General features: G+C 40.1%; 1 protein-coding gene across 5 annotated transcripts in view; it reads left to right on the top strand.

Annotated features, from left to right (window-relative positions):
- Nucleotides 1-2,772: 2,772 nt before the first annotated feature.
- Nucleotides 2,773-20,183, top strand: part of LOC127978610 (ras/Rap GTPase-activating protein SynGAP-like) — a 43,324-nt gene continuing 25,913 nt past the window's right edge. For 2 of the 5 annotated variants that reach the window (XM_052583391.1, XM_052583392.1), the window contains exons 1-2: nt 11,479-12,183; nt 18,283-18,377. In XM_052583391.1, coding sequence (XP_052439351.1) covers nt 18,333-18,377 — 45 coding nt within the window. In that variant the 5' untranslated portion in view covers nt 11,479-12,183; nt 18,283-18,332. Of the gene's footprint in view, nt 3,007-7,813; nt 7,945-8,555; nt 8,662-11,478; nt 12,184-18,282; nt 18,378-20,183 lie in introns of those variants that run through there. The other 3 variants (XM_052583389.1, XM_052583390.1, XM_052583393.1) reach the window with 3 other exon arrangements.

Here is a 20,183-nt window from a genome sequence, read left to right as displayed (position 1 = left end):
TAACTAAGAACTAACTATGACTAACTTAGGACTAACTATGGCTAATTTAGGACTAACTATGGCTAACTTAGGACTAACTATGGCTAACTTAGAACTAACTATGGCTAACTTAGGACTAACTATGGCTAATTAAGAACTAACTGGCTAACTAAGGAGTAACAACAGCTAACTAAGAACTAACTAAGACTAACTTAGAACTAACTATGGCTAACTTAGGACTAACTATGACTGTGGCTAACTAAGAACTAACTATGACTAACTTAGAACTAACTATGACTAACTTAGGACTAACTTAGAACTAACTTAGGACTAACTATGGCTAATTTAGGACTAACTATGGCTAATTAAGAACTAACTAAGGCTAACTTAGGACTAACTATGGCTAATTAAGAACTAAATATGGCTAACTAAGGACTAACAACAGCTAACTAAGAACTAACTACGGCTAATTTAGGATTAACTATGGCTAGCTAAGAACTAAGAACTAAATATGGCTAACTAAGGAGTAACAACAGCTAACTAAGAACTAACTATGGCTAATTAAGAACTAACTATGGCTACTTAAGAGCTGACTGATTATGGCAATGACAATTGTAAAATTTTACATTTTACACAGTTGATGATCTATATTGCATTTTATATATAAAATTAAATGTCACATGAATATAATTTATCAACAAAATGTAGTTTAGGTATAGTTTTACATTTGTAAATTTTACTGCAATTAAAAAATGTGTAGAAACAATTGTAGTTTTACGTTTTTTAGAAGTTGAAAATTATAAAAAGAATCAGAAATCAGAAATTGTCATAACAGTATTTTAAAATTACAATTCAGAAAACAAACAAAGGATGCAAACATGTCAACATAAAATTAATTTAATAATATTTCTTAATAAACAGTATAGCTGAAGAATGATATTATTATAGCTGTTATTATTTGATTTATTTTTGCTGAGCACAGAATGCATATTTTCTGTACGCTGGAAGCAGTCTAATGAAGTACTGCATTGGCAAACGTGAGTATGGTATCCCATAATGCAATGCAGTCGAGCTTCCGTTTCTAGTGTGATGGATGAGCAGGTAATTAGAGCAGTAATCAGAACACACAGTAAGATATAAATAGTTCATTTTACACAAAAATACTCTTTCAGTTTATTGATAATGACTTGATATTATTTTCCTCTGCTCTTGTTTTTGAATGTTAAATTACCAAAATCAAAACTTATCATGAGCACCATGTGATGGATTCTGGGATGTTTGTGTTGCTTTGAATCACTTTATTTAGCAGCTCTTTCAAACCTCAGGAGTCTGGGCTCAACCATCGCCAAAAACTAGATTTGATGACCTCTAATTAACTTCTGCTGTAATGACACACAGTTCTCACAAACTTCTATTCATAGAAATGAAAAGAAGCATCTTAATTGACTTTATTTCATTGTGTCCCTGCAGCACAGAAGCAGTCATCAGTAGCACAGACGTATATATGTTTAGAAATAGACAACATTGTATGGGTCACAATTATACTTTTCTCTTTTCTCTCAAAAATCATTAGGATATTTAGTAAAGATCATGTTCATGAAGATATTTAGTAAATCTCCTACCGTAAATATATCAAACTTAATGTTTGATTAGTAATATGCATTGCTAAGAACTTCATTTGAACAACTTTAAAGATGATTTTCTCAATATTTAAATTTTTTTGCTCCCTCAGATTCCAGATTTTCAAATATTGTTCTCCTAACAAACCACACATCACTGGAGAGATCATTTATTTATAGATCTCAATTTAGAAAAAAAAAGACACTTATGACTGGTTTTGTTGTCCAGGGTCACATATAAACATATAAATATTTATAATAATAATATTTAAATAAAATAATTATAAATTATAGTTATTCAATTCCAGTTTGAATAACTAATGTCTTATAATACACACACATTAATTTATTACTAATAAAATATTTACATTTTGAACATTTATAATCATTACAAAAACTTGCATGATTTTTTTTTTAAAGAATTTAATGTCTATAAAATATATATATAATGTGTGTGTATAGATATTTATGTCGGTGCAGAGCGTGCATTTATTTTTAGGAGAATATAATGAATATTTCTCATGGGGATTTATGCATTTTTGATATCTCTGAATCTTTTTTGGCTCATTCATCAGTAAAAAAAAAAAAAAAAAAACCTGCACACCTGAATAAAAGGAGACGTCATGGACAATTATATATCAATACAAAGTAAACACTAGTTATGATTGATGTGGTTTGGAATTGATCAAATGTGCTTGGAAAAAAATGATCAAAGTATCAATGTGCCTAATAATTATGCATGCTCTCTACAAATATATATGTGTGTGTGTGTGTGCGCATATAAAATATTTATATATGAAAGTTATTAAAGTTCCTATATATATTGTGAAAGTTTTTACTGAGGGGTTTGTTTAATTTGTTTTAAAAAAATGTCACTGATTTCTACAGCATTTAACTCCCGAGGACACGGTGAAATGCGTTAGTTTCTGTCTGATGACAGTGTTTTCTGATTTCTGCAGTGATGAAACCGATCCAGAATCCCCTCTGGAGAAACCTCAACTCGTAATATGAATGATCATGATTTTAAACCAGTATTCAGAGTTCTATTCTGTAAAAGTATGCAAATGAGTGCATATTAAATAGGATAGTGCCTGATTTGCATATTTCCCCATCGCAGAAAGCTTGTTAAACTGAACAGTAGATCAGCAGTGTACTCGATCGTTTACTGTGGTACTGCTCCAGATCGCGCGTCCCCGCCAGCGTGCGTGCGCGCGCGCGTCCGGTGACGGCGAGCGTTGAGCAATCGGCGCATCACTTCGATCGGCTCTGGGATCAATACAGCAGCTGGCGTCGTGTCGCGTCGCTTCGCGTAATTGTGCTCGTGCGGCGCTGGAGGAGCGGTGATGGACCCCGGAGCGAGCTGATCGCGGCCAGAGCCGGAGGATCATGTCCTATGTGTCTTCACAAGGTAACGCTAACCGTTCCTCCGGTGACTGACAGCGATCGGTGATCCGCGGGAAGCGCTCGGTAACAGCAGATGCGCCTCGAGGGCCGCGCGTTTATTTATAGATCTCAACCGAACCGAGCCGACAGCTCTCCGTTAACGGCTGTGTGTATGTGTGTGTGTCTTTGAGCCAGTGAGCAAATGTGTGTGTGTGTTTGTCAGAGAGGCAGAGAGAGTGTGTGTGAGTGACTGAGAGAGTGAGTGTGTGTGTGCATGAGAGTGAATGTGTGTGTGCATAAGACTGTGAGTGTGTGCGCGAGAGTGAGTGTGTGTGCGCATGAGATTGAGTGTGTTGTGTTTGAGTGAGTGTGTGCACGTGTGTGAGAGAGAGAGTGTGTGTGCGCGTGAGAGTGAGTGTGTTTGTGCGTGTGAGAGTGAGTGTGCGTGCAGGAGAGAGTGTGTCTGTGTGCGCATAAGATTGTGTGTGTGTGTTTAAGTGAGTGTGTGTTTGAGTGCGTGAGACTGAGTTTGTGTGCGTGTGCATGAGAGTGAGTGAGTGAGTGTGTGTGTGTGCATGAGAGTGAGTGAGTGTGTGTGAGAGAGTGTGTTTCTGTGTACCTGAGTGTGTGTGAGAGTGAGTGTGTGTGTGTGCATAAGAGTGAGTGAGTGAGTGTGTGAGTGTGCGTGAGAGTCAGTGTGTGTTTTAGTGCGCGAGAGTGTGTGTGTGTGTGTGTGTGTGTGTGTGCGTGAGTCAGTGTGTGTTTTAGTGTGTGAGAATGAGTGTGTGTGTGTGTGTATGTGTGAGAGAGAGAGTGAGTGAGTGTGAGAGTGAGTGAGAGTGTGCGTAAGAGTCAGTGTGTGTGTGTGCGTGAGAATGAGTGTGTGTGTGTGTGAGAGAGAGAGTGAGTGTGTGTGTGCGTGCGTGAGTGTGTGTGTGTCTGAGAGAGTGAGAGTGTGTGCAAGTGAGTGTGTAGAAATGCAGTGGAAACTATTTTAGTTATAAATTTGAATAGATTATGAATTTACATAATCTGTCAAGTTTATCAAAAGTTACATTTGAGATATAGAATTTACATTTATTATATATTTAGAAATATACACAATTAAAATTAATTTAAATACCAAGCATAATGCAAAACAGTTTAGATATTATTTACATATTATATTATTTTAAATTAATAGTTGTAAATGTATGGGGTGTGTGTGCATGTGAGATAGAGAGAGAGATGGAGAGTGTATGTGCGTGAGAGTGAGTGATATTGAGTGTGTGTGCGTGAGATTGAGTGTTTGTGTGACAGTGTGTGTTTGTGTGTGCGTGCGTGAGTGAGTGTGTGTGTGCATGAGAGTTTGTGTGTGCGTGAGAGTGAGTGAGTGTGCGTGTGTTTATGTTCCTGAGAGTGAGTGCGTGTGCATGAGAATGAGTGAGAGTGAGTAAGTGTGTGTGCGAGTGAGTGAGTGTGTGTGTGTGAGAGCGAGTGTGCTTGAGTGAGTGAGTGTGTGTGTGCGTGAGACTGAGTTTGTGTGTGTGAGTGCGTGAGAGCGAGTGAGTGTGTGTGCTGGAGTGAGTGAGTATGCGTGAGATAGTGTGTTTATGTGCCTCAAAATGAGTGTGTGTGAGAGTGAGTATGTGTGCATGAGAATGAGTGAGGGTGAGTGAGTGTGTGTGCTTGAGAGTGAGTGTGTGAGAGTGAGTGAGTGTGTGCATGCGTGAGAGTGAGTGTGTGTGTGCTTGAGAGTGAGTGTGTGAGAGTGAGTGTGTGTGTGCTTGAGTGAGTGTCCTTGAGAGTGAGTGTGTGTGCGTGTGAGTGAGTGTGTGAGAGTGTGTGTGTGTGTGTGCGAGAGAGAGGGTATGTGTGCGTGAGAGTGAGTGTGTGTGCGTGAGAATGAGTGAGTGTGTGTGTGTGTGTGAGAGAGTGTGTTTATGTGCCTCAGAGTGAGTGTGTGTGAGAGTATGTGTGCATGAGAATGAGTGAGAGTGAGTGTGTGTGCGTGAGAGCGAGTGAGTGTGTCCGCGTGAGGGTGAGTGAGTGTGTGTGTGCTTGAGAGTGAGTGTCCTTGAGAGTGAGTGTGTGTGCGTGTGAGTGAGTGAGTGTGTGAGAGTGTGTGTGTGTGCGTGAGAGTGAGTGAGTGCATGAGAGTGAGTGGGTGAGTGCGTGAGAGTGAGTGTGTGTGTGCATGTGAGTGAGTGAGTGTGCGTAAGAGTGAGTGTGCGTGAGAGAGTGTGTTTATGTGCCTGAGAGTGAGTGTGTGTGAGTGAGTGAGTGTGTGTGCATGAGTGTGTGTGTGTGTGTGTGTGAGAGAGTGAGTGTGTGTGCATGAGAGTGTATGTGCGTGAGAGTGGATATGTGTGTGTGTGTGTGTGTCAGTGTGTGTGTGTGTGTGTGCGTGAGAGAGAGAGTGTGTGTGAGAGAGTGTGTCAGTGTGTGTGAGAGTGAGTGAGTGATTGTACGTGCGAGTGAGTGAGTGTGCATGAGAGAGTGTGTTTATGTGCCTCAGAGTGAGTGTGTGTGAGAGTGAGTGTGTGCGGCTGAGAGCGAGTGAGTGTGCGTGAGAGAGTGTGTTTATGTGCCTCACAGTGTGTGCGTGAGAGCGAGTGAGTGTGTGCGCGTGAGGGTGAGTGAGTGAGTTTGCTTGAGAGTGAGTGTCCTTGAGAGTGTGTGTGCTTGAGAGTGAGTGAGTGTGTGCATGCGTGAGCGTGTGTGAGTGTGTGTGCGCGTGAGGGTGAGTGAGTGTGCTTGAGAGTGAGTGTGCTTGAGAGTGAGTGTGTGTGCATGCGTGAAAGTGAGTGAGTGTGTGTGTGTGTGAGAGTGAGTGAGTGTGTGTGAGAGAGTGAGTGTGTGTGTGCGTGAGAGTGAGTGAGTGTGTGTGAGAGAGTGAGAGTGAGTGATTGCGTGAGTGAGTGAGTGTGTGTGCGTGTGAGAGAGAGAGGGTATGTGTGCTTGAGAGTGAGTGAGTGTGCCTGAGAGTGAGTATGTGTGTGTGTGTGTCAGTGTCTGTTTGTATGTGCGCATGAGAGTGTGTGTGTGTGAGAGAGAGAGAGAGAGAGAGTGTGTTTATGTGCCTGAGAGTGAGTGTGTATGAGAGTGAGTCTGTGCATGAGAATGAGTGAGAGTGAGTGTGTGTGCAAGAGAGCGAGTGAGTGTGTGTGCGTGAGAGTGAGTGTGTGAGTGAGAGTGTGTGTGAGTGAGAGTGGATGAGTGTGTGTCAGTGTGTGTGTGTGTGTGTGTGCGCGTGAGAGAGAGTGTGTCCAGCTGCCAAGTGAGAGTGGGGGGGGGGGGGATCACATCCCGTTGGTTGTCATAGTTACACAGAGTTGGCTCCTCTTCTCTCATCCCAGCATCTCTGCTCTCAAACACTTCCATCTGACTCCAACCTCTCCACATAATCCCTCTCTCTCTCTCTCTCTCTCTCTCTCTCTCCAGCGCTATATCGGTCGCTTTCAGACGCTTTTTAGCCCGGTCGTCATAGTAACGGGCTGGTGTGTGTGTGACAGAGAGAGAGAGTGGGAGTCACGGAAGTGACATCTCTTAGGCTCTAACCCCTCCTCCTCTCTCTGTCTCTTTCTCTCTCTCTCTCTCTCTCTCTCTCTCTCTCTCTCTCTCTCTCTCTCTCTCTCTCTCTCTCTGTGGGGGCGATCAGGACACAAAAGCTGGCGTCAGGACGGTGTTTGCGCTTCTCTCTGGATGTGATCTGTCTTCCAGAAATAGTTCACTCAGTGTTTGTGAAGGGTTTGAGTCATCAATCCCATGATGCCCTGCAGGTCTCGACCTCTCGCTCTGGCCAATCACACGCCAGTGCTCACTTTTAGCTATTGCATCGTTTAGGATAAATATGCAATTTCTTAAATTGTTTTATTTTATTGATAATTTCAAGTTTTTTTTAATAGATTTTTTACATTTAATTCATTTGTTTGATTGCTTATAAAATAAATTATATTTTGGTATATTTTAAATATTTGTTATACTTTATTTTTATTTTTTATTGCTTTTAAAACAATGTTTTTTGTTATTTTAAACATAATGCAAATCATACATTTCATATTATTATTGCTTGTAAAAGTAATTTATTTTTAGTTTTTTTAATGATATTTAATTGATACATTTAATCTTTTTTTATTGCTTGAGATATATTTATTTATTGTTTAATTTGAGAACTATTTAATTCACGTATTTTATTGCTTATGCATATTTTTTGTTTATTTTAAATATTAAATTAAATGATGCATTCATTGATGCATTAATATATCTTAAAGGTCTAAAACAATTTTCCACAGCGGTGTAGTGTGGTGTTTCAGCAGAAACGCTGATCATGCTCTCGCTGTTTGTGATTGGTCAGTCAGACTCTCTCCTCGTACAGTTTCTGGAGTCACACGTAGTAAACACCTTTCTGCTTTCACAGCAACATTACATATTTTTTATCAATACATTAATCTATAAAATAACATTATATAAACCAGGTTTTTCTCCTGTGTTTAGACATAAACTTTGCTTTCTATACGCTAGTACTTTGTTTAAAAAACAAATTATTGAAAATGATTTTATATAAATTATAAATATGACAGTTGTTCTCTAACTGGTAATTGTTCTATGCATCAGTTCCAAAATCTACCAGAACTGTGTGCTAAAATGCAGATTTCTATTTAGTAATATTTCAAATATTAGTATCAAATAATATAAAAAATGACCTCAAATATTAAGACAGAAATGTGCTCAGTGAATTTCAGTGAATTTTGAATAATACTTTGTGAAGTAAGTGTTGTACTCTGTGTACGCTGATTGTGTGTGTGTGTGTGTGTGTGTGTGTGTGTGTGTGTGTGTGTGTGTGTGTGTAGATGGAAGGTGTGTGTCTCCATGCTCTCGGCCTCACACTCCTCTGAATGGCCACACACACGACTCCCCCGGCTGGAGCCGCCAGCTCCGCGTCAGAGATGGAGACCAGTTCTACCTGCTGGACCAAGAGGAGGTGACCTCACACACACACACACACACACACACACACACACACACACTGACAGCTGTGAACACCAGAGGGAGCTGCTGGTTTTAGTGACAGTCTGGCTCTGCTTCATCAGCATCAGTTTCTGAAGATCTACTTTATATACACTGCTCTTCAGAAGGATGTGATCAGTGAGATCAGTAATGCTTTTAAAGAGTCTATTCTGCTCAGCAAGGCTGTTTATTTGTTAAAAGATACAGAAAAATACAGTAATTCTGCAAAATCTTATTACAATATAAAATAATGTTTTCTGTGTGAATCTGTGTTAAAGTGTAATGTATTTCTGTGATGCTCCGCTGTATTTTCAGCATCATTCCTCCAGTCTTCAGTGTCACATGATCTTCAGAAATCATGATAATTTTGTGTGTAAACCGCACAATCAAATGTGGTTTTTTACTGTAATTAGACAGATTTTGCAATAAAAAATTAATATAATAATCATTACATAAAACTGAAATAAAAAATTAATTAGTAATTTATCTCTTTTGAAAGTTCTGGAGGACTTGTCACCTTGTTATGATGATTGTGAGTGTTACAGACAGAGAGATGAGTGTGTGTGTGTGTGTGTGTGTGTTCAGGTCCATCCAGTGCTGATGAATGATCACCGTCCCGTCTCTCACCGACACAAACTACTGCGCAGGACCGTCAGCGTACCTGCAGACAGCAGACCACACCCTGAGTCAGGTACACACACACACACACACACATATACACACACACATATATACACACATACATACACACACACACACACACACACACACACACACACATATATACACACACACATACACACACACATATACACATACACACACACACATATATATACAAACACACACACAGACACACACACATACACACACACATATACACATATATACACACACACACACTCACACATGTTTGTTTTTGTGTAAAGTGTGTTCATCCCATAGGTGTAATGGTTTTTATTCTGTAGAAACTGTATATTCTATGGCCCTTCACCAACCCTACACCTAACCCTAACCCTCACAGGAAACTTTGTGCATTTTTACTTTCTCAAAAAAACTCATTCTGTATGATTTATAAGTGTTTTGAAAAATGGGACATGGGTTATGTGCTCATAAGTCACCCTCTCCTTGTAATACCTGTGTCATACCCATGACATTATACAGAGCTGTGTCCTGATATGATACAAAAACATGCCCACAGATACACACATATACACACACGCACACACACACATATACACACACACACACATATACACACACGCACACACACACACATATACACACACACACACATATACACACACGCACACACACACATACACACACACACACATATATATACGCACACACACACATACACACACACATATACACACACACACATATATATACGCACACACACACATATATATACGCACACACACACATACACACACACACATATATATACGCACACACACACACATATATACACACACACACACATATATACACACACACACACATACACATACACACACACACACACAAAAACACTCATACACGTACTTAAGTTTTTACATATACACTACGATTTGCATACAGCACAGTTAATCAGCAGCGTAGTTATACGCTACTTTTTTTGTGCTATAAAGTTCCTGGTGATTCTGTCAGATGATGTGGCAGAATGCAAATATGGCGCATTGACTTCATGGATATGTTATGTCATATGTTATGTGCAGTATGTCACCTCATTCTTACATCATGTACAATAACGTGATGCTTTTAATGTTCACATTTAGCATTATAGTGGTATTGTTCTTGTGTCAGCAGGCTTATAATGTTAACATTTGTTGCTGTAGTTATTGTTCTTTGTGTCAACATTAAAGTTTATCATTAAAGTTGTTCTTTGTGTCAACATGCCGGTTACGTTTCTTATTATAGTTATCGTTCTTGGTCTCATTATGCCTTTTACGTCACCATTTATTGTTAAAAAGTTATTGTTCTTTGTGTCATAATGCTTTTAGCATTTACTAAAAGCTATTTACTATTTTAGCATTAACATTTATCGGCTTGTAACGTTAACGTTTGTTGTTATAGTTATCGTTCTTGTGTCAACAGGCTTTTAACGTTAACCGTTCTTATTATAGTTATTGTTCTTGGTGTTGTAGTGCTTTTGCGTTAACATTTATCAGCTTGTAACGTTAACGTTTCTTATTATAGTTATTGTTCTTGGACACATTATGCCTTTAACGTTTATCGTCAAAATTATTGTTCTTGGTGTCGTAGTGCTGTTGCGTTAACATTTATCGGCTTGTAACGTTAACGTTTAATGTTTAAGTTACTGTTCTTGGTGTTGTAATGCTTTTGCATTAACATTTATTGGCTTGTAATGTTAATGTTTATCGTTATAGTTATTGTTCTTGGTGTCAACATGCCGTTAACGTTAACGTTTATTGTTATAGTTATCGAATGTAATATTCTATTAACTGGCACGTCTCCAATGTTGTTTCTTATTCAGTATAAAAGGGTTCATGTTTAGATGCTGTCAGTGTGTTGATGTTGTGTGTTTCTGTGTATGTAAACGTACCGAAATATACATGCACCCTTCATGTGTGAATAAGGATAGCAGGAGGTCCTTGTGCTGTATTTATACATTTACAATCTTACTTGAACTCATATTTACTCACAAACATGCTAAATTCACACACACACACACACACACACGTAGTGCTACTGTATATTATTTCGAATGTGGATTGTTTAACACAGATACATGTGATTTTATTTCAGGAGATGAAACACACACAGCCTCTCTGCTGGTAACCATGACAATAGTTACAGAGATGTAGCTGTGTGTTAAGCGATGGCTCGGGGGAGCGAAAGCACTTTGGCCGACCATCTTTCTCTCTCTTTTTATTTTTCCTTTTGCTTTATACTCGTTCTTATTTCATATGGAGGACAGCCATCCACAGATTTGAAGCCTTGTGTTGTCATGGAAACTGTAAGTCACTGTGCCACTTGCCAACTCCACCGCCCCCCCCCCCCTCCTGCACCAGTTGGTTTGCTCCATGCTGTGTTGTGTAGCATGTCTGCGGACTGAACCATCGCGAGCCAGGTGCTTCTGAGTGGGTGTGTGACCTGAGCTCGAGCCCATCTCTGGTGCGAGTGTGTGTTATTCACAACTTTGATAGATCCTGTTCTGAATTTTTAAATAATTCCCTCAAACTATATATATATTTTTCAATTTTCATTAATTTGCAGACTTGTATAATGTGAAGCATTCACAGAATGGGACTTGACAGCTTCATGTTAAGAGTAAGTTATCTTTGCGTTTTAAATGAACTTTAATTGTACAGTAGTACACCCGTTGAAGCGAAGCTACTAACTCGACACTAATATAATCTGACAAACTGATTACTTTACCTGATCGTTACAAAAAAAAAAAAAAACGATATCTTCCGCGGGACTCGAACTCGGTTCGTTGTGAATGGAGCGCGCCGCTCATCCGGACCGACGGTTAAAATTCTGGCAGTTGCTAAAGTTTCAAACGTGACGGATAAAGACGTTAGAATTTAAACCCTGAGCGGCCGTTATTACAGGTGTGTTCAGTCTGTCAGACGCGCGCTGTAGCGCTGCATGGTTTTTCTTCTTCTGTCAGTGTGAGATGAAGATGAGGAGGATGATGCGCTCGCGGTCCGCCCACGCAGGATCATTCCTGGCTCGCGTCTAACCGTCGCGCTGAATATCGCGTTTATTTTCGACGATGCGGGAGTAACGGGATGAAGATCGCTCGCGAGTCGGCGAAATGACAAACCCGCCGCGCGCGCGGCAGCCGCATTCACCGCGGAGCCAACGATGAGCGCCGGCGGGAATCTGCGCGTCACCCTGGAAACGGCAGCGGAGACTCGAGCGAGCGCGGGCCGAGCGGAGACTGAAGACCGAGGAGCAGCGCGCGAGATATCGATGAATCTCGCTGTTTATGATGATCCGGTGATGAAGAAGAGCACCGCACATGTCCGCAGCCAACTCGACTCGCGTGAGGACAGAGCTAGACCGTGATTCTCCCGCCTCACAGAACTGATCTGAGGACAGTGAGGATATGACCGATGCCTGAGGAACGCACGGAACATTTCCATGATACCGTTAACGTTAACGTTAGTTACTGGAGCGGAGAGACCGACGCACGGAGAGACGCGCTGAGGCCGACGCCTGCGCTCTCTCTTCTCCGGTAAGAGCTCAACTAAACCCGAGCTTCACTTCTCTGAGTCACAGCCCGAGGACTGGATCTAGTCACACTGCTGTAAATAACCATGCACTGTTTGCTTTCAGGGGTTATAAATAGACAACAATACATCGTTTGTGTCAAAATGATCCATTTTTCTTTAAATCATTAGGATATTAAGTAAAAATCATGTTCTTTGAAGATATTTTGTAAATCTCCTACCGTAAATATATAATAGCAATACATATTACTAATCAAACATTAAGCTAAGAACTTCATTTGAACAACTTTAAAGATGATTTTCTCAATATTTAGATTTTTTTGCTCCCTCAGATTCCAGATTTTCAAATATTGTTCTCCTAACAAACACATCACTGGAAAGATTGTTTATTCAGCTTTTCGATTATGTATATATATCTAAGTAACTAGGCTGTTTTGGGGTCAGTGTGATGTATAGTTGGGCTGCGCGTGTCCAGTAGTGTTCTCCCCGCGCGCTCACTGCTGCCCCCTACAGAGCGCGTGTTCACAGGAGCGCGCCTGAACCGCTCCACTGCTCCTGCATATGCTGTTTCTGCACTGTATACTCTCTGTGTGTGTGTGCATGGATACAGTGCACACTGCAGGAACTGCTGTATATGCCACAGTGCCATACATCAATACAATACAATGTAATGTGAAATTACATTACAAACTGCATGCAATATGATATATTAATATCTTGTGTGACTCATTAATGGAGCAGGAAAAAAAGTATTTACATTGTATTTCTGTGACTCTAACCAGATGATATGCACTGAACATAATGCAACAAACTCACGTGACAGCAGTCTTGCAGTGCACTCTAACTGTTTCACAAGGCATTGTGTAAAAATAGTGTGCAGCATATTGTGTTCAGTCAGGAGTTGGTATGCGTGCTGTTCCACACATTTAATAAAAGTGTGTTTGCGATGCATCATGTATGCAATATATCATGCATACTACATATTGTTTCACATACAAATGCTACAGTATATTATGTGTATTCACAAATATTTAGATGGTATGCACACTGTGTGGTTTCATATACTATTATAGAAGTAGTATGCAGTGTACCATGCATATTTACAAGATTTAGATGCTATGCATAATGCATACTGTTTTATATATTTTATAAAAGTAATACATGGCAAATAAAGTATATTTGGATTTAGATGGCATGCATACTGTTTTACATACTATTTTATAAAACATAGGCACTGTATAGATGTTGTGAAGGTAGTATGCATACTGCAGACTGAGTTTGCTAGTCTTTAATTCCCAGCAGCATATCTCCTGTAGCTGGTGGATCTCTGCCGAAAACACTTCTCCATCGGCCCACACAGAATCTGCACTCTTTTCTGACATTTTCTGCCGTGGGTTTAAATATGGTGCAATGTGTTAAACACTCCTGTGATTAATGAGAACGCTGGTATTGAGTTAAACTGGATCTGTACATGCAGGAGGTGTTTGCTGTGCTGTTGCTAGGGTCAGTCTGGGGGATATTATGGTCTGTTCACATGATTGAGGAGCTCTGGTCAGATCTCTAGTATGTGTATATTGAGCGCTGAGAGCGTCAGAAAGTTGAGAAGTGCTAAACTTCATGACAGTGAGAGTGAATCCAGCGCTGGTTTGGGTCTGTCGCTGTCGATCTCTGGAGTCTTGCTGATTCTGAGTGCATTTCTTTTACTGGAAACACTTTTATTACATTCCAGGGCTGCAGAAAACAAGCCAGTGCATTAGTGTGGGTGTGCAATACATCAGAATTGATTTATATAATGCTTTAAAGTGCAAAGGACTCGATTTACTGCAGAGAATATAATGCATTTCATTGAATCCTGATAGGGCACGAATAAAACGCACACACGTGTCATAAATAATGCAAATAAATACATTTACTGCAGAGAATATAATGCATTAAACTGAAGTTAGCTGTCACTGAATACACAATCTATCAGTGACCGCATCAGTCGTAGCCAGTGTTTGTGTGATCAGGTCAGTCTGATAAAACTGAGCACATTTGATTTTTTAACAAATGTAATGCATTAAGTTGCATTCTTCGTGCTAAATATAATGTGTAAATGCATAATATAAAATGCTAATGATTACATGAACTTCAAGGTAAAAATATATCTACCCAAATTCTAATGATGTAATAATCAATAATGAAAAAAGAAGTCGTTAAAGCTGTAAGACTTCTTCAGTCTGTTGAAATCAGCATCTGATCAGTCAGTGTCTGTACGTGAAGAGCAGCGTCCGCTCACACACACACACACACACACACACACACACACACACACACACACACACTGTAGTGTCACAACAAACACACAGCACAGCCAGATGAGACTCAGATCATCATCGAGTGGATTTGATGAAGAGATGAATGTGATCTGCTCCAGCAGAGACACACAGATGACTGATGTATTATTCAGATCCAGATTGAACCCTAACCCTGACGTTCTTCATCTAGTGACCGCAAACATGACAAACCTGCACAACAGTCTGATGCTTTCGGTGATTATTCTCTGAATACTGACAGAAGTCATGTGTTCTCTAGAGACCATCGTGCTAAACCTCTTATAACCGGTTATAAATGCATTTATCTCTTAATAATAGTTAGGGTGCATTTCCATGTATAATAACAGTTCAAAAGCACAATAATACTAGCTGATTACTCGTTATGTATGAGTGTTAATGAATTACACGTTCAGTAGGTGCAGGATTGAATAGATAAGTGCTGTAATGTGTTATAATAACTGGTTACAGTCATGCACTGCATTACGAGTCAGAATTCATGTGTTAACAACACTTTAATAATCAAACTCACGTGTTGACAGTGTTTTTATTAGAGCCCGAACCATATATGGTTTCGCCGAATGAGAACATATAATACATTTTCATATACATTTATCAAATTTATTTTGTGCAAAATTAACTTCTTTTTTTTATTATACAAGAACAGCAGGCTATATTTTTTTTCAAACTAATACTTATTTAAAATAAGTGTTGTTTAAGTGTACAGACAGTGTTAGTTTTGTGATGAGATCACAGAGCGTGTCAGATGAATTCACACTAATGCACAGATCTATTTCACTATCTGGAAACATGACTGACTGAGTGTACATCAGTTTCGGATTAAAGTATTGAAAATGCAAGAGAAACTGAGCTTCAGGACAAACAGGAAGCGCTGGTGGAAGTCTGTCAGTGCATCCCAAACGGCAGAAATCATATTGTCTTAGTTTTTCTGTGATAGTGACAGTGGTGACCAGAGTTATGAAAATGATATGTTACTAAAAACAGTGATGTAATAACCTTATTAGAAGCACAGAGGCGAGGAGAGAAGCGCTCTTTATTAATTATAAATCAAATAAACCAGCTAAGACTAGCATCATATCACACACACAGTTCCTCACAGCAACCCGTCACAATAAAAGTTTGGTTTAAAGAGAAGAAACGGTCAGATGTATGAGTGTTTAGCCGTCTGAAGACTCAGACAGTAATGCCACTACTACTAATAAATATGAATAAAGCTGTATTTCAAATGAATAATCACATTTGTTTTCTCTTTAATTTGAACAGTAAACCCTTGTAGTGCAGCACTTTCTTTGCCAAAAAAGTTTTTTTATTTGATTAGAATAAATGAAATCGTTTTATGCCTTCATCTGATTACCAGACAAATTAAGAAGAACATTTTATATGACCCTGATATTATTTAAAAAAGTACTCTACACACACACACACACACACACAGACAGACACACACACACACACAGACAGACACACACACACACAGACAGACACACACACACAGACACAGACAGACAGACACACACACACAGACAGACACACACACACAGACACACACACACAGACAGACACACACACACACACACAGAAGGTTTAAAATACAGGCCTGTGGCTCTTAATTTCTTTTTACATATTCATCATTTGTAAAATGATGTTACTGTTCATTTTTATAGAAATTGGCCATGTCTGTGATGATGATGAAGATGATGAAGGTTAGAGGATCATGTTCTGTGTTTTCTCTCCAGTGAGATGCTTCTGCTCAAAACACACCCACACACAGAGACCCTTCCTCAAGCGCGTGTGTGTGTGTGTGTGTGTGTGATACGTGTATCAGCGATGCTCTCAGCGATTCCCACCCACACACACACACACACACTTCAGCCTGACATTGCATTAACATCCAGAATGGCGTTCGGTGTGTGTGTGTGTGTGTGTGTGTGTTTCGATCGCACCCAGGTGAATTGAAATCATAATTTAGGAGCGGAGTGGAGCAGTGGTTTTCTGACTAATTAAAGTCTCTCTGCAGTCGATGGCATGAAGCGTGTGTGTGTGTGTGTGTGTGTTCTGCTGAAGCGGAGGCAGTTTCCATGACCACCAAACAAAGAGCAAACCTGTACGAAACAGAAGGACTTTACGTCAGAAGACACACATCAGCATCAGTGATGAGACGCTCAGAAACATCTTCTTTAGGATCATATCGGCTCATTATGATTTATGACAGCACAGCAGAAGTTACTGTATGATGCAGAAGCACAGAAATCTGCTTCAAACGTAGAGCTGGACACGTATCAGATCATGTTTCTGAAAGCAGCACGACGTCTGTATGTTCTGCACACAACAAATCTGCAGTGTGTTTAGATAAAAGCATCGTCATATCATACAGAAACCTGTCTCACACACACACACACACACACACACACACATACCTGTCTGGTCCTGACACCAATATTACTGTCACATCACAATCTACCTCAATAACAATTACTGTTATTATAATAATCGTCATGTTTTCTTAAATGTTTAGATTTGAACACTAAACCTTCACAGGAGAAAAATAAAAAAAGTTCATTTTAATTTCATTTTAAAGTAATCATTACAGTGTTAGTGTTTCATTACCAGTGTTTTTAATAATAAATGTGTGTTAAATCATAAATCCACAAAAAATAAAACAGCTTTATATATTATGTAATTGTTTTACAAAAGTTTAACACATTTAATTGATTGGATATTATTAATAAAAGTTAATTAAACCATTGAATGGAAAGCCAGAAAAAATAAATGAGATTTCATAGAGCCCTAAAAATGTATTTTTTGTTCAACTTTTAATAAATTGTTGATAAAGTGTATAAGTTTCATGATTTCACTGAATTACACTATTCAGTTGAAGCATTATAAGAGTGAAGCGGTGGTTTTGTGATCGTCTCAGATGTTTCTTCTGCGTGGGCTTCTCTCCGTCTGATGAAACATCTGCAGTTGTGTTATATCTGTAGTGTGATTGTGTAAGTGATGCAGACGCTCGTGTTTATAGATCACACACGCCTGATATTCCCCAAACTGTTCCTGCGCACACCAACCTCAGGATCCTGGAAAACCCTGTCAGAACTCAACCCTAGAGAAGAAGAGACCGATCATTACAGACTGTAAAACACTCCGCTGTCACAGAACACAGCTGTGCTTAACCTTACAGAAACATGTGGAGACTGACCCTGACGATGACCATACCAGCGTCCACACCAGACGAGTGTGTGCGGAGAATAAACGGAGGAAGAGCTTGACTCGGGGAAACTTAACCCTGACTTCATATCTCTCAAGCATCACACACATAAAGTGATCCAAAAGAAGGCACAAATGAGCGGGCCGTAACTGATTGTGTGGGTGTAGCCTGCATTATCTGGTTATTTAGGGCTCAGTGTTTGACTCTGGACTGTTTGAGATGTGTGTGTCAGCTCCAGAAGCGGCAGGTCAAGTGTTTTCAGAGAGAAAGCGTCGGCGAGTCGAACACATCCAGATCCCCAGGTGTCACAGACGTCTGCGTGAGCGCTGGAGATCTCCATCTCTGCTGTGATTATACTGAGAGCTGATGATGAATCTGTGGGACGAGAGATGGGTGTATTTATAGCAGCAGGAATGGAAGTTCTGTAAAGGTTTGCTGTCCTGAGGGATGAATCACCACCAAACAAGACCAAACACTGACAGCAGCCCACCGAGTGTGTGTGTGTGTGTGTGTGTGTGTGTGTGTGTGTTTCATCATCTCTCTCTCTCTCTGTGTGTGTGTTTCAGAGCACGCTCGTGCTCGCAGGAAGAGCTTTGCCTCGTCGCGGCACAGAAGCATGGAAGCTCCGCCCACTGCCCCTACACAGCCATTCAGACAAGCAGTGAGTACCCTGCACCCTACACCCTTCAGAGACAGCACACGCTCCTCCTCAATGTGCTGCATCCATTTATCATCTCTGACACTTCATTTGCATGTCTAATCCAGGTTAGTTTAAAAACCTTGTTAGTTTTGACACTGCGCATGTTATTGCTGCTCCATTCGTCGCTCATGTGGAACGCAGTGCATTGTGGGATACAGTGTCACTACGTCTCAGATGAGGCACTATGCACTCAACCATTTATTATATGAAGGTTATTTTGTGTGATAGCTCCTCCCCCTTCACAACATAATTAAAGCTGTGGCAGTGTTCAACAGTCCACACTCAGTGTTTTGGGGTAGTTTAAGTGCTTCTGCTTGATTGTATTCAGTTCATTCATTTCTAATGTTAAGTAAAGGACTCTGTGACTAAATAGAGCAGAACCCATGATGCTGTCTTCACTGGATGCAGCGCGGCGTGACAGATCTCTGACAGTAAACTGCTGCTGCGTTCGGTTTATGACGTCTTGACACAGATTTTCCAAATTTGATGTGCTTTTGTGGTTGGCCAGTTTCATCTCGTATCACTGCCTTCGTCTTCGTCTTGTCCTCAATCAATTTAAACTTCTCCCACACAGATGAGGTCTTGAGTCTCAACATTTAAAATCAAATGCCAACCCACTGAACCAATATTTTGGTCCAGCCCTAGTGTGTGTGTGTGTGTGTGTGTGTGTGTGTGTGTGTGTGTGTGTGTGTGTGCGTGTGCGTGTGCGTGTGTGTGTGCTCTTGTTTTTGTGACATATCAGGACGCAGATTTTTATAATGACAAGGGTATGACACAGGTATTACAAGGAGAGCGTGACTAATCATGACACTACCCCGTGTTCCCAGTTTTCAAAACACTTATAAATCACACAGAATGGAGAGTAGTTTCCTGTGAGGGTTAGGGTTAGTGTAGGGCCATAGAATATACAGTTTGTACAGTATGGGATGTCCCTACATTTCACAAAAACAAACCTCTGTGTGTCTGTGAATACGTGTGTGTGTGTGTGTGTGTGTGTGTGTGTGTGTGTGTGTGTGTGCGCAGATGATTCTGCATGTATTTTCAGGTCGGTATTTTAGTCGTGTTTTGTGTGGGTTGTTTTTTGTTTGTTTTTTTTTCTACAGAAATGTTGCAGATCATGTGCAAATTTCTCAACTAAAAATAGTATATCATAGTATATAAAATTAAAAAGATCCAAGTGTTTGTTTTAATTTTTTAATTAAACAGTAGTAATTAATAATATATCCATTTGTTCTCCACAATATTATTGGGAAATATACTGTATGCAGATCTTATTATGAAACGGATGAAATCACACTCATGGACACTGATAGTTTAAATACAACCTCATGTGAGAGAGTTTTGCTCATTGCCTTGTTTATTTCTCACTGGTATTTTCTGTCTGATCTAATATATTAGTTTATTAAGAGATGCTGAATTATCTTCTGTTTGAAGTCCTTATGAAGTGGCTGTTCTGGTGAATCTGTTTAAGACGGTCTCACAGTAAGTCGCTCATGTCAGGTTTTAGCGAGTGAAGTGCTGCTCTCCTCGAGCTCGAGTTCTTGATGTGAGAGCAGGTCCATCTCAGGACGTCTCACGGGGGGAGATTTGACCTTGTGAGGATTCACAGAAACACTTTCCTCTTACTCTGAACAGCGTCTGTACGGGAAACCTCGAGGGAAAAGAGCTGCGTCAATATTTATGCTAAAGTCAGTAGAAATATTCACGCAGCCTTCACTTGCTGTCGGATTAACATTTGGATTTTCTTCCAATATTTCACGCATCGTG

The sequence above is a fragment of the Carassius gibelio genome, chromosome B19, assembly GCF_023724105.1.
Source record: "Carassius gibelio isolate Cgi1373 ecotype wild population from Czech Republic chromosome B19, carGib1.2-hapl.c, whole genome shotgun sequence".
NCBI classification, from domain to species: domain Eukaryota; kingdom Metazoa; phylum Chordata; class Actinopteri; order Cypriniformes; family Cyprinidae; genus Carassius; species Carassius gibelio.
Note: the sequence above shows the minus strand (reverse complement) of the source record. Positions and strands in the feature narration are given on the sequence as shown.